We start from the raw sequence: 12,847 nt of genomic DNA on the forward strand, positions 1-12,847 counted from the left end.
CATGACTCAGAAATGACTGGACCACCACCACCACCACCACGCCATGGCCACACTCTGTTAAAATGCCGAAACAGTGAGCCTCTCACGCAAGTCCTCCCCTGGCACTTGGCTCCTCCCACAGAACGCTCCATCATCCCGTGTTCAGACTAGAGCCAGGCATACTACCACCAACTAATATTCTGAATTTCACCCCTTGGGCCTATGCCTAGCTCTTCTCTCCACTGCTCACCCTCTGGCACTGTAGAATCACAAACTGTATCACAAGCTAGCGTGTAAGCTTCCCAGGAGACGCCGACATGCAGCTGAGGCTGAGTACCAGCTCTGGGAGACACCCACAGAGTTGGGACACTTGGCGAGCTCCTAACTGTGGTGGCATGAAATGGAAGACACACACCACTTCAACCCTGGACACACAGACATGCTGGCACAGGACAGAATGACCCACCAGTGGAGACACCTGCAAATGGGAACCTAACAGCAACCTGGAGGTGCTCCGAAGGTATTCTAAAGAAACGAGCAAGTCTGGTGGAAGAACACGGCAGAAACACGGACTCTAACTTCCGTGACTTGAACCCCAGGAAACCTCCAACTCAACAGATATATGACGTCCGTGGACGAACGTGGTAGCTGCCGAGGAATACTGTTAAATTCTAAACCCTCCTTCCACCTCTTTCTTTAGGGCGGATGATGTCAATTCTCTACAATTTCAAAAAATCTTATTTTTTTATTGTTGTGCTTTAAGTGAAAGGTTACAATTCAAGTTAGTCTCTCATATAAAAATTTATACACACATTGTTATGTGACCCTGATTGCTCTCCCTACGCTGTGACAGCACACTCCTCCTTTCCACCCCGGACTTCCCATGTCCATTCCACTGCTCCTGACCCTCTCTGCCTTCTCATCTCACCTCCAAACAGGAGCTGCCCATTTAGTCTCTTGTATCGTTCAGTCTCCTGAGCTACGAATAAGAAGCATACTCTTCACGAGTATCATTTTAAGTCCCATAGTCCAGTCTAATCAAAATATCTAATTTTTTTAAAAAATTCACTCTACCAATTCACTCTAAATACTCTAGAATGTACATTATCTGAAAGATGGTTTCTTATGTAGCTTCTGCTGGAGGCTCAGCCACATTTCTGGACTTTCAAGTCTATCCCACAACATGGGAAAAAGCACGCGGTCATTTTCTGTTTGACTGACGCCTTGTCACCTGGAGTCAGTCGAGAAGATTTAAGATCCATTTGGGCACGCTGTTACCCACCTAGGGAGCCCTGGTGATGCAGCGGGTAAAGCGATGGGCTGGTAACCGAAAGATCAGCGGTCAGAAACCCTGTAGGGTCGCTACGATTCAGAATCGACTTGACGGTAGTGGGGTTGGGTTGCTTCTGGATTACCCAACCAAGGAGCCCTGGTGGTACAGATGGTTATGCTGCTAACCAAAAAGCTGGCCTGGTGATCTGCCAGAGATGACAGCCAAGGAGACCCTTTGGGGAAGTACTACTTTGTCACATGGGGGTCGCTATGAGTCGGAATCAACTCCACGGCAGCTAACAACATTATCCAACTCTTCAAGAGGAGTCCCTGGGTAGTGTAAATGGGTAACACACTCAGCTGCTAATCAAAAGGTTGAAGGTTCAAGTCCACCCAGAAGCACCTCCTAAGAAAGGCCTGGCAATCTACTTCCCAAAAACGAGCCACAGAAAACCCTATGGCACACAGTCTGCTCTGATACACATGGGGTCTCCATGACTTGGAGTTGACTTGATCTCAGCTGGTTTGGTTATTTAAGAGAACTGTGCTTTTATACCCTCGCTAACCCTAAGGTGGTGGAAGATCCATCTAAATTAACAGAACATGACTTTTATCACCATTACCCAGGGAGATCCAAGAATCTAAACCTTACATAAAACTTTCCGTTCACTTATTTCCCGAACCTGTAAGTAAGTAAATCTGCATAGTAAAGGTCTCTGAAAAGCAAGAGTCTTAGGAGCGCAGCCTTTCTGCAATCTTGACTCCTAAGTGCTAACATCCACATGGATTTGGGGAGGCGGCTGGGTGGGAAAACAGACAGGTGATGGGATAGGGCCCCACCTAGATTTCTGGCAACTTCTTACAAGCCCTGATTAATTAGTAACTGTAGTAATATTCCCCTCCATAACAGGGATCACAGATCCCTCATTTTCACAAGACAGCCAGGAGCACACCCCCTCCAAGGGATGTTTTTGCTGCATGGATGCCACAGGAGCTCCAATGCTCGTTGCTCCATGCCCCACCCCCCCACCCCCCCAAACACCCACACTGGAGTCTGCCCAACAATCTACACACCCCATCTGATCGGGAGAGGCAGAGGCCGTGAGTGCAGAAAAAGCCTGTTGCCGCTGAATCGACCCCAACTCATGGCAACCCCATGGGTGTCAGAGTAGAACTGTGTTTCACAGGGGTTTCAATGGCTGATTTTTTCAGAAGTACACCGCCAGGCCTTTCTTCCGAGGCACCTCTGAGCGGACTCGAATCTCCAGTCTTTCAGTCAGCAGCCGAGTGCGTTAACCACTTGGACCACCCAGGGTCTCCGTGTGCACGAAGGGCAAAAGGTAAGGGGTGGGGAGGACTGACCTGGATTGCCTGGCGGCCCTGCTGGGCGTCGGCCAGCAGCTGGATGGTGAGTGCCCGTGAGTCCTGCAGCGCCTCCTGCAGGTAGACGAAGCTGTGGCCTCCATGCCGGCCCATCGTGCACTCACGACAGACAGGCACCGAGCAAGTGTCACAGTAGAGGTGCAGCACCTGGAGACACAAGAGGACAGACATTAGAGAGAGGCACGACAGCAGGAGGCAAGGAGAACAGCCAGTGGGGTGAATCCCAGGCCCAGAACCACCTTCCCAACGAGCAGGCACACCCCTACGGGGAGAGGCAGCAATTCCTGCAACACTGACCGCAGCCAGAATGAATCACTGGCTCTTCCTTCCACCCTCCTGCCCCAAACCAAGGTGCCACACACCACCTTCCTTTAGCTCAGAACCATCACCGACATACTTCTAAGGCAAAGATGAAACGCAAACACCCTCCTGGCATGAGAGATTTCCCTGCATCTCAGATTAATCACCCAGAAAAGTTGCAAGATTATGCTTTTCTAGTCTGAGATTGGCAGCTACATAAAAGAATATACCAGAAGGGTTTCCCTTGCCGCCCCAGCCAAGAGCCAGTATTTCTCACTCTCATATCACTGCTTGTTTCCACTCTCGCCAACAGGAAGATTAGCACAAAGTACAAAGCTTGCTCCTTACAGGCAGGCACTCAAGCAACTATGGGCTTAAGCTTCTGGAACGAAGGCAAAAAAGCTAGTGGTTAAGGTGAGCCAGCTCCTCACCCTTCTTCTTCCTGCCAAGTTATTCGAAGGAGGTGGACCTGGGAGGCGGCCGTCCTGGGGCCCTGCATGCTGGGGGGAGAGAGGGAAGGGCTGGCATGAGCTCCACCTGCTGATAAATGAGGCGCTCTGGAAAGCTCCTTGGCACTGAAAGTGGGCCAGCGTGGTGGCCGCGTCTCTCCACGGGGCAGGGCATTTAGCATGCTCTCTGTAAATGTTTGCTGGATTGCTTTCAAGGGCAGAGCTTAAATTCCCCTCCGGTACACCTGTGCGTGAGGGAAGCTATCCAACATGCACCAGCGACGTCCAAGGGGGATTCTCTCACGTATAGAAAAACGTCCTTAATGCCCAGACGAAGACAAGAGGCTGTGGGCGCTCCAGGCCACACAGCTAGCAAGGGCAGAGCGGGGTGGCCAACGCAAGCCTTCCCAAGAGCCGATTCTAGCATGCGCGTGGTACAGGCGACCCATCGGAGTACAGTCTACGTTCCATGGACACTTGTTCGCAGGTAGATCACCTTGCTGAGCGTGGAGAGCCAGGATGTGGGACTCATGATGAGGCAACTGTGCACGGAACAGCTTGGTGGAGAAGCCGCAAGGGGGGCGAGCTGTGGGAAACTGAGGTAGGGAGGGAGGGCTGACGGCCCTGGACAGAGAGGGACGGGGGACAGGGCGAGAACACCGCTTCTCTCCTTCTCTAGAATGTTTATTAATTGACCGAATCTTAGCATGAAGGCTGTGCATTGGAAAATGACCTTCCCACTGGCTCAGTCAAGCAAACGGGGACTACGGCTCAACTAAGGCTCAGTTAGTTGCTAGTGTTAACAGGGAGGTTTGTAATCCAGCGTGACTCAGACTGCTTCTACGGGAATCTCTGGATTCAGAAACAGGGGTAAGAGATTTAGAATATTATGTTCCTACTTTTTAAAAAGTTCTGATGCAGCATGTTATGGGCTCTATTTTATACAAGGGAAATGTTATGTGGGGCTGTAACTCATCTACCAGTTCTGTCCACTGCAGTACTTTCCCAGCAAGCACGGTACACTGAAACCAGGTGGCGGTAATCTGACTTCTTCATCAAGGCCAGCAGGTGCACCATTTATAGATGTTCTAAGCCCTCTTCTAGTCTGAGAAAGCTAAACTTAAATATTAACCAAAAAATAAGGGCCCTGGTGGTGCAGTGGTTTAAGAGCTCAGCTGCCAACCAAAACGCTGGCAATTTGAATCTATCAGCCGCTCCTTGGAAATCCTACTCTGTCCTATAGGGTCGCTATGAGTTGGAATCGACTTGACGGCAATGTTTTTTTTTGGGGGGTGGGGGGGGGGCGGTTTAGGGTAGGTGTATAGTTAACTTCATTAGAAGCTGCCAGACTGTTTCTCAAAGCCATTGAGCCATTTCACACTCCCACCAGCAGTGAGTGAATGTCTGGGGTTGCTCGCCATCCTCCATCCCTTTCATTGAAAGGTTCCTTTTAAATCAGGATGAAAGATGCCTCTGAAACCTACCACCCCTCTTTTCCCAGACAGCTCAGCGACGTGAAAGCTTCTCTCCTCTCTACCTCTTTCTCAAAACAGCTGTGTGGACTGAATAGGGTGTGGTCCCTTCCTTCACTCTGCCGGCTGATGGGAATACCACACAGCCATCTGACAATTAAGGCTCTCCTCGCACGTCAGAGTCCTTATTCTAGGGTGCATGTGGAAGAAGCATACACAGTCAGTTCGAGCCTGGCACTCTCTGGCTGGCCGACTCACCTGGGAAAACACACTGGATCTGTCTTAGTCTCTTAGCGCTGCTATAACAGAAATACCACAAGTGGGTGGCTTTAACAAACAGAAAATTTTCACAGTTTAGGAGGCCAGAAGCCCAAAGTCAGGGCACTGGCTTTAGAGGAACGCCCTCCCTGTCCCCCCCGGGGGAAAAACCCTTCTCTCCTGTCAGCTTCTGTTCTTCCGTGATTCCACACAATAGCAATCCTTCTCCATCTGTACTTCCTTCCCTGTGCCTAATGTGCTCTTTTGAGATCTCAAAAGTAGCTGCCTGAAGACCCCCTACACTGATATGGTCTCATTAACCTAACAAAGAAAACCTATTCCCAACTGGGATCATACCCAAGTGTATAGGGGCTGGGATTCCAACACGGGGCCGGGGGAGAGACACACGTAACTTAATCCATTACCAGGGTCTGCCTGGGTACCCTAGCCCTTCCTGCCTGAAATCCCAGCAGCCCTATCTCCTGGGCATCAGAAACAAAGATGCTGTGGCATAACTCTGGGCTGACCCAGAGCTCCGGGTCCCGTTGTGCAATGACAAGGAATTAAGGCGATTTTCCCGAGTTTTTGATTCTTCACTGTAATGTACAGAACCTGGATCATGCTGGGAACAGAAAATACCCCGCAAGATTTTTGTAGGGTTTAAAGGATTCCACAATGCAGGGGCCAGAAAAGAAATCCTAGGGGGCAGGCAGGGGGAGGGTGCCTGACACCCCCTGACACCAGGCCTCTTGCCCAGCCTTCACAGCACTGACACCTCTAAAATGAGTGCAACCCCCACCTGGACATCACCACGGCACGTGGAATCAATGCAGTCCCGAGCGCCCGGGGCACACTGTGGTGTCAGAAGGGCCAGTGTGCGGTTCCAGTATGCCTGCACTGACCACGGATGGTGGAGGCGCAGGCGACACCAGACGGCTGATCATCAAAACTACTGGTGGGTAGAAGCAGTCGAGAAATGAAACAACATATCGCATTGGGCAAATCTATTGCGAAGAAATCTTTTTAAAGTTTAAAAAGCAAAGACGTCACTTTGAGGACTAAGGTGCGCCTGATCCAAGCCATGGTATTTTCAACTGCCTCATATACATGCAAAAGCTGGAAAAATGAACAGGGAAGACCTGCAGAAGAACTGTTGTCTCTGAATTGCGGTGTTCTCGAAGAATACTGAATATACCATGGACTACCAGAAAAACAAACACATGTCTGTCTTGGAAGAAGTACAACCAGAATGTTCCTTAAAAGGGAGGACAGTGAGACTCATCTCACATAGTTAGGACATGTTATCAGAAGGGACCTCTCCCTGGAGATGGACATCATGCTTGGTAAGGCAGAGGGTCACTGAAAAAGAGGAAGACCCTTGATGAGATGGACTCACACAGCGGCTGCAACAATGGGCTCAAACACAGAAACAACTGTGAGGATGGCGCAGGACTGGGCAGTGTTTTGTTCAACTGCACACAGGGTCGCTATTAGTCACAACCGACTCGACGGCACGTTGCAACAAGAACATTTTTTTTTTTAAATTCAATTGAAAACCTCTATAACGTGTCCAGTTTCTATAAACCTTCTGGCTAAATCTGGAGTAAAATTTTGGGTAAGATTTCCCACTGGATTTAGAAATTCCGCATTTTATCTATCTGCAATTTCTAAGATCACAAAAAAACAAACAAAACAAATCGACAGGTAAGGATGTGCATGGGTGCAATTCTCTCCCAAGCAGCTGGAAGGTTATCTGAAAGGATAAACTGGAGCCCGGTTCTCCATTTAAAGGGCCACGCAGGGTTGTGAGCTGCGGAGGTCCTCTGGTGGCAGGAATTCAGGGGCTGGTAGGGGCTTCCCGGGCAGGGGGCTTGGACACGCCCCCCGGGGCCTGGCGACAATCTGGCTGCCCCGGCTGAATGGAGCAGGCCTGACCTCTGACCCGACAAGTGACCACCCTCTTCCCTGCCCCCCGGCTTCCAGAAAGCCCCACCCATGGCCTTCCTCTCCCAAAATTTCTAAAATACCAGGCAGAGACAAAGACCCAGGAATGTGGGCCCAGCAGGAAGGGGAAGGGGAGGGGGAGGGCTAAAGGAAAAATAAATAAATAAAAATACCCAGTGGGCAGGCTGATCTTCGCTGGTTTTCTAAATAAAATGCTTTGTCAATGAAAAGGACTTGGGATGTATGTGTGCTTCCGGAATCTAACTTTTCACCCCCCTTGTGGTCCAACAAGGAATACAGCCATCTCGGGGCTCCACTTAGTGCACCCCACATCTGAAAGAACAGGCTTGAGGTTTAAAAGACAACCAGCCACATCACAGTGAGGAATGTAAACTAAAAGGATGGGGGGCCTCGGATGGCCGGAGTAAAGATGCCCCCACTAAAACAGTAACCAAGAAAACAACCCAAAAATATTTTTAAAAACCTAAAATAAGGCATAGTGACGCCTATAAATGTATTTATCAACATTTCTGCGATATCCCTTTTAAAATGCCTGGAAACATTTGGCCTCACACCAACAAGGGGGTCTGTGTCCCCCCCATAGAAATGAAAGGGTGACCACGGCTTCCAGAAGCAAGGTGGGGCCCTGAAGCCTTACCTGTGTGCCCCTCTGCAGGCTCCCACCTGGGGCAACAGCGGGGGTTCGTTTAAAAAAAAAAAAAAAAAAACGGTAAAGTTCGAAAAGTACTCTCTGGCCAGGAAGCGACATCTATTAAATAACATCAAAGCTTTCCGTGGTTTCGGGAAAACGCACTGCACAGTGGTCCAGAGCCCGCCCGTGCTCCTGGCCACGTGCGGCCGCACAGCTTGGCCCGGGAGGCCCGGGAACAGCAAAGAAAGGACTCCAGTCCACACACGACCATCACCCATTCAAGATGGCAGAGCCCAAATGGAACAAATTATTTTCTCCCTTCCTGGCGGGTACGAGGGGAGAGTGCAAAATATTTTTTAAATGCTTTGTTTTTATTTATTTAAAAAGGTATAAAAGTGCAAATAGTTTTTTTATTCAATCTCTCAATTTCTATTTTTTCAAATATAACCACCCAAAATTATTCTATATTCTATGCATACTTAAATTTTCTGAAGACATAAATAAATGGGGCAACATTATCGTGGACTTTTTTCACTTAACTTGGAGACTGTTCTGGGGGTCCCTCTATAAAGAGCTACCAGTTTTATTTTTTTTAAAACAGCTGCATGGTATTGGCCAAGTGGGTGCTTTGTCGTTGCTAGGTGCTTTCCGGTTTGACTCACAGCGACCCTACATACAACAGAATGAAACACTGCCCGCTTCTGCGCCATCCTCACAGTCGTTCTTACCCTTGAGCCCACTGTTGCAGCCCACATCCGATTTAATCAGTATCCTGCTGATAGAATTTTTCAAGTATTTTCTGACTTTTGGGGGGAAAAAAGAAAAACCCCAAACAATGTTGTAGGGAATATCTTGTTCTTTATACAACGCCCCCCCCCCCCACAAAGCTCCTTCCACTTGGTAATATATTCAATTGCTACATCGCTTGATGTAGTGGTTTTCAAGGAAAAGATCTGCTTGCGAGTGGGGACAGTAAGGATTTAATCTGGGTCAACTGTCAGGTTAATATCCATCCATGAAGAACGCAAAGGTAGTCACAGTCAAGCTCCAGTTTCTATTCCTGACAAGACCAAACGTCCAGGAGAAGCCAGCCCCGCAGGGTGCCAGGCGAGGCAGTCGATGTGGACGCAGACCACAGCTGAGAGTTAAGATCCTCCGGGCTAGAAGGCTTCAGCGGGAGACTGGAAACCCAAACAGGACCGGGCAGTGGCACGTTCCCATCCTCAGCAGTAACAGCTAAGGAGATTGTTGCAAATGCAAAAGGCAGTAGTTGGGAGGAGGTGTCCCTAGAGGTACCCAGATGGCAGAAGGGGCTTCAGGCAATATCAAAAGGGATACTAAAAACATCTATGATCTCCAGAGGGTACCCATTCAACCACCCAGTGAAACAAACGCTAGGTGGCCCATACAAATCCAGAATCCCTTTTCTAAAATTCCAAAAATCTTAAAAAACAAAGAAAACACGAGTTATTTGGCAGTAAAATCTGAACTGGCATGAAAATGATTTATCATTTTTACCTATACCATTTAGCGTGGGTTTTCATATATTTCACTGCAGAAATATTAATGATTATTTTGGAGTGCTGTTACTTAATGTGGAACCCTGGTGGCACTGTGGTTAAGCGCTCAGGCTGCTAACCAAAAGGTCAGCACAGTTGGAATCTACCAGCCGCTCCCTGGAAACCCTATAGGGCGGTTCTCCTCTGTCCTGTAGGGTCACTATGATTCGGAATCCACTGGATGGCAACGGGGGCTTACTTAACACATGTACACGTACAGGACTGGCTTTCTAAAACGTGAGAATTTGACAGCTAAGGCCCATGGGGCCCGCCCCAAGGGTTAAGGGAAGAGACTTACACACGGACTACCGCCTCTATCCGGCCAGCTGGCTAAATAACACTCGCTCCCAGGTCAAACAAGCAAATAGAGAATCAAGACTACCTGGGGGGAGGGGCCGCCTAAGAACAGCCCAAAGGGGGGTCAGGAAGGATAGGGGAGCAGTTGACACGGCCCTAGACCCACACTTTCAGACTCCATGGACAAGGTGGCACAGTGGTTCACAGCTTGGCTGCTAACCAAAAGGTCAGCAGTTCGAACCCACCAGCTACTCCCTGGAAGCCCTATGGGGCAGTTCTACCCTGTCCTATAGGGTCGCTATGAGTCAGGATCGACTCCACGGCAGTGGGTTTTTTTTTTTTTTTACAGGTGGATGAGGTAAATTTGACAAGGTAGGTTTGAAGTCAGGGCGGGGTGCCTGTTAGTGCTGACAACTTTGGACACTGCAGTCACTGGTGCCCCTCCTCAGGATCCAGTAGTTTCAAGTATAAATACACGTGTAACACAACATTTGCCAATTTAACCTTTTTTTACGTGCACAGTTCAGTGACATCACATCAGTCATGTTGTGCAATTATCACCAATGTCCACTGCCAGATTTCCACAAAGAGAAACTCATTAAAAAAAAAAAACCCAAACTTGTTACTGTCAAGTCGATTCCACTCACAGTGACTCTGTAGGACAGAGGAGAGCTGCCCCGTGGGGTTTCCAAAGAGCAGATGGTGGATTCAAACTACCAACCTTTTGGTTAGCAGCCCAGCTCTTAACCACTGCGCCACCAGGGCTCCACAAGGCCTTCTTCAAACTCTGACAGCACCTTCTCTTACCTATCACCTGCTCCCCTGCCTGTGGGGCCAGGCCCTCAGTGATGTGGTCCAGCTTCCTCTGTCCTCTCTTTTATATTCCAGAAACCAGCCCTGTCCCCTGTCGAGTCTTCACATACATCGCTCCTTCTCCCTGGAGGGATCTTCCTCGTAGCCCAATACCACGTTTGTCCTGAGCACACACCTACCCAAGCTTTTAATATTAATACGCACACAAAAAGAACCATTTTAGAAACTAAAAAAAAAAGTCACCAATAACTAGATGGGTGCGCTCCCTTCCCATAGTTGAATGCTTGGATTTGGCTGAGGTTCCTTACAGAGAAATAACTCAAACTTCGGCTCACAGAACTGTCCAAGTTATTAAAAGTATGAAAATGAGTTCATCCTGGAAGAAAGCAGTTTCCCTCTTAGCACTGACTCTTTGAAAGAAGATGAAAATCCAGAGAAGGAAACCTTGGGCACCACAGAACACAATGTCTTTGACCAGTGGGCCAAAGCCACAGACAACAGTTTCATGAACGTCTCTTACCACAGGCCTTTCCTAAAGCCCAGGAAGGGTATCCACTCAAGAAAGGACCTCTCGGAGACAAGAAAAGGAACCTCTGGATGGTGCCAACAGTCCATGCACGTGGCTGCTAACCGAAAGGTTGGCAGTTTGTGTCCACCCAGAGGTGCCTCAGAAGAAAGGCCTGGTGATGGATTTCTGAAAAATCAGCCATTGAGAACTCTATGGAGCATAGTTCTACTTTGACACACATGGGGTCGGCCATGAGTCGGAATCAACTCAATGGCCCCTGGTTTCAACTGGAGGCAAGAAAGGATGGTATAACTCAAGTATTTTTGCTTATGACCCTGATCCTATTCAGGGAGCTGTAGTTTGTGGTTTTTTGTTTTTTTTTTTTTTGGCGGCGGGGAGGAGAAATCCAGGTAAACTATAAAGGGCAGGGATGGAGGTGGAGGAGGAACGGAAATTTTGGGTAGGAAAAAAGTCAAGACAGAAAAGACAGCACTTCCCACTCTCAGCCACCCGATCATGGGCTGAGTCTCTGTGAAACCAGAAAAAGAAAATAAGAAAAACCAAATTCTAATGTTTTAAATATAATCATGATGGTGCACAACACTAAGTGTGCCACAGACAACACGCACGGCAACTCCAGGGCGTGGAGTCAGTATAGCTGGGCTTCTGCTCATTCCATTTCCGTTACCTGGAGTGTCCCCCCATCCCCGCAACAGCTCTGCCCTGGTGGCAATCTGCTGGGCCTGGTCCTGCTTCCGCCCCTGCCTCTCACAACTGTAGATCACCAATCATCAATAACCACTACGTTCTCCGGACTCTCAGAGTCTGCCTCTGGGGGCAGCCCGGCCTGCAGCAGCTCCCTCAGCTCTTGGGACTACTAACTGCTGGCTTCTGCATCTGGAGCCGAACACAGGCAGCTGGAGGCACAGTGGCTGGTCACATCCACCCAGGCCAGCAGGGCTCACTGCCGACTGCCTAGAGTCTCTCACACACGCCTTAAAGGTTTTTACACGGACCCATGATGAAACAGCGTCTCCTTGACAGTGGCAAGTGACACGCTTGTGAGTGGGGTTTCCTTGAATGGATCCAAGCTAGATCATGTAACACAGAACAGGGGTGACTGGAGGGAACCCAAGGTCTACCTTCACGGGAGGGGTGGTCACACAGCTCAAGCTATACACTTACTACTATCTGTATTTTATTCTGTGTAAATTCAACAGCTTCCCCTCACCCCAAAACAGGAGAGGGGAAGCACTAGCACTCATAACCTAAGTGTCGCTGGGGGGAGGCCTGGAGCCTGGCCTCAGTGTGGCACCCTTCACGGATGAGAACCCAGTAAATACCCGATGAGCCCATAAATGAGTTATTTCAATGGTCCCGCATAATTTACTTCTAATTGGTCATGGCCGGTCTTCCCACAATGTTCCCATTAGGTATTATTTTTCCTTCGCCCTCCACTATAAATATTATCTTTAAGTTCCATCTCTCAAGAGGCAAGCGTCGGCCAACTCCCTGGAGGTTTTGAAAAAAATTAGAACCCGGAGTCCGATTTACAACACCAAAGGCGGCCGGCAGCCACAAAGCCATATGAAATCATTAATGTCCCAGCTGCCAACCCGGCATGCATCTGACCTCTGATGTACTAATGAGCGGCCCCCAGCAGCAAATAGAAGAGATGTGTCCCAAATTGAGAACACTGCCCACGTAAATTATAGATTTTTAATCTGGAGAGGGAAACAGATTTTGACATAGACACACAGTCTTCCCACTGTCTTCAACACTGCAAAAGCAACAGAGTTGGCGGTACCTGTGGGCTGATTTTAAAAATGGCCAGGCTCTGTAGGTGGTCATGTAACTCAGTCCTCGCCTCTTAAACAGTGGGCAACATTGTGCACTTGAGACCCCCCTTCACTCCCTGGAGGAGGAAAAAGGGGTTTCAATTGCCTGCGTGACTGAGATCA

The 12,847-nt window shown here is 49.0% G+C and overlaps 1 protein-coding gene across 1 annotated transcript in view; it reads right to left on the reverse strand.

Annotated features, from left to right (window-relative positions):
- TRIM71 (tripartite motif containing 71) overlaps positions 1–12,847 on the reverse strand; it is an 81,702-nt gene that overhangs the window by 20,093 nt on the left and 48,762 nt on the right. Inside the window, exon 2 of the mRNA XM_004377347.1 lies at positions 2,614–2,781. Within this exon, the coding sequence (XP_004377404.1) occupies positions 2,614–2,781 (168 nt within the window). The remainder of the gene's footprint in view (positions 1–2,613; positions 2,782–12,847) is intronic.

The sequence above is a fragment of the Trichechus manatus genome, unplaced genomic scaffold (genome assembly GCF_000243295.1).
Source record: "Trichechus manatus latirostris isolate Lorelei unplaced genomic scaffold, TriManLat1.0 scaffold00049, whole genome shotgun sequence".
NCBI lineage: Eukaryota > Metazoa > Chordata > Mammalia > Sirenia > Trichechidae > Trichechus > Trichechus manatus.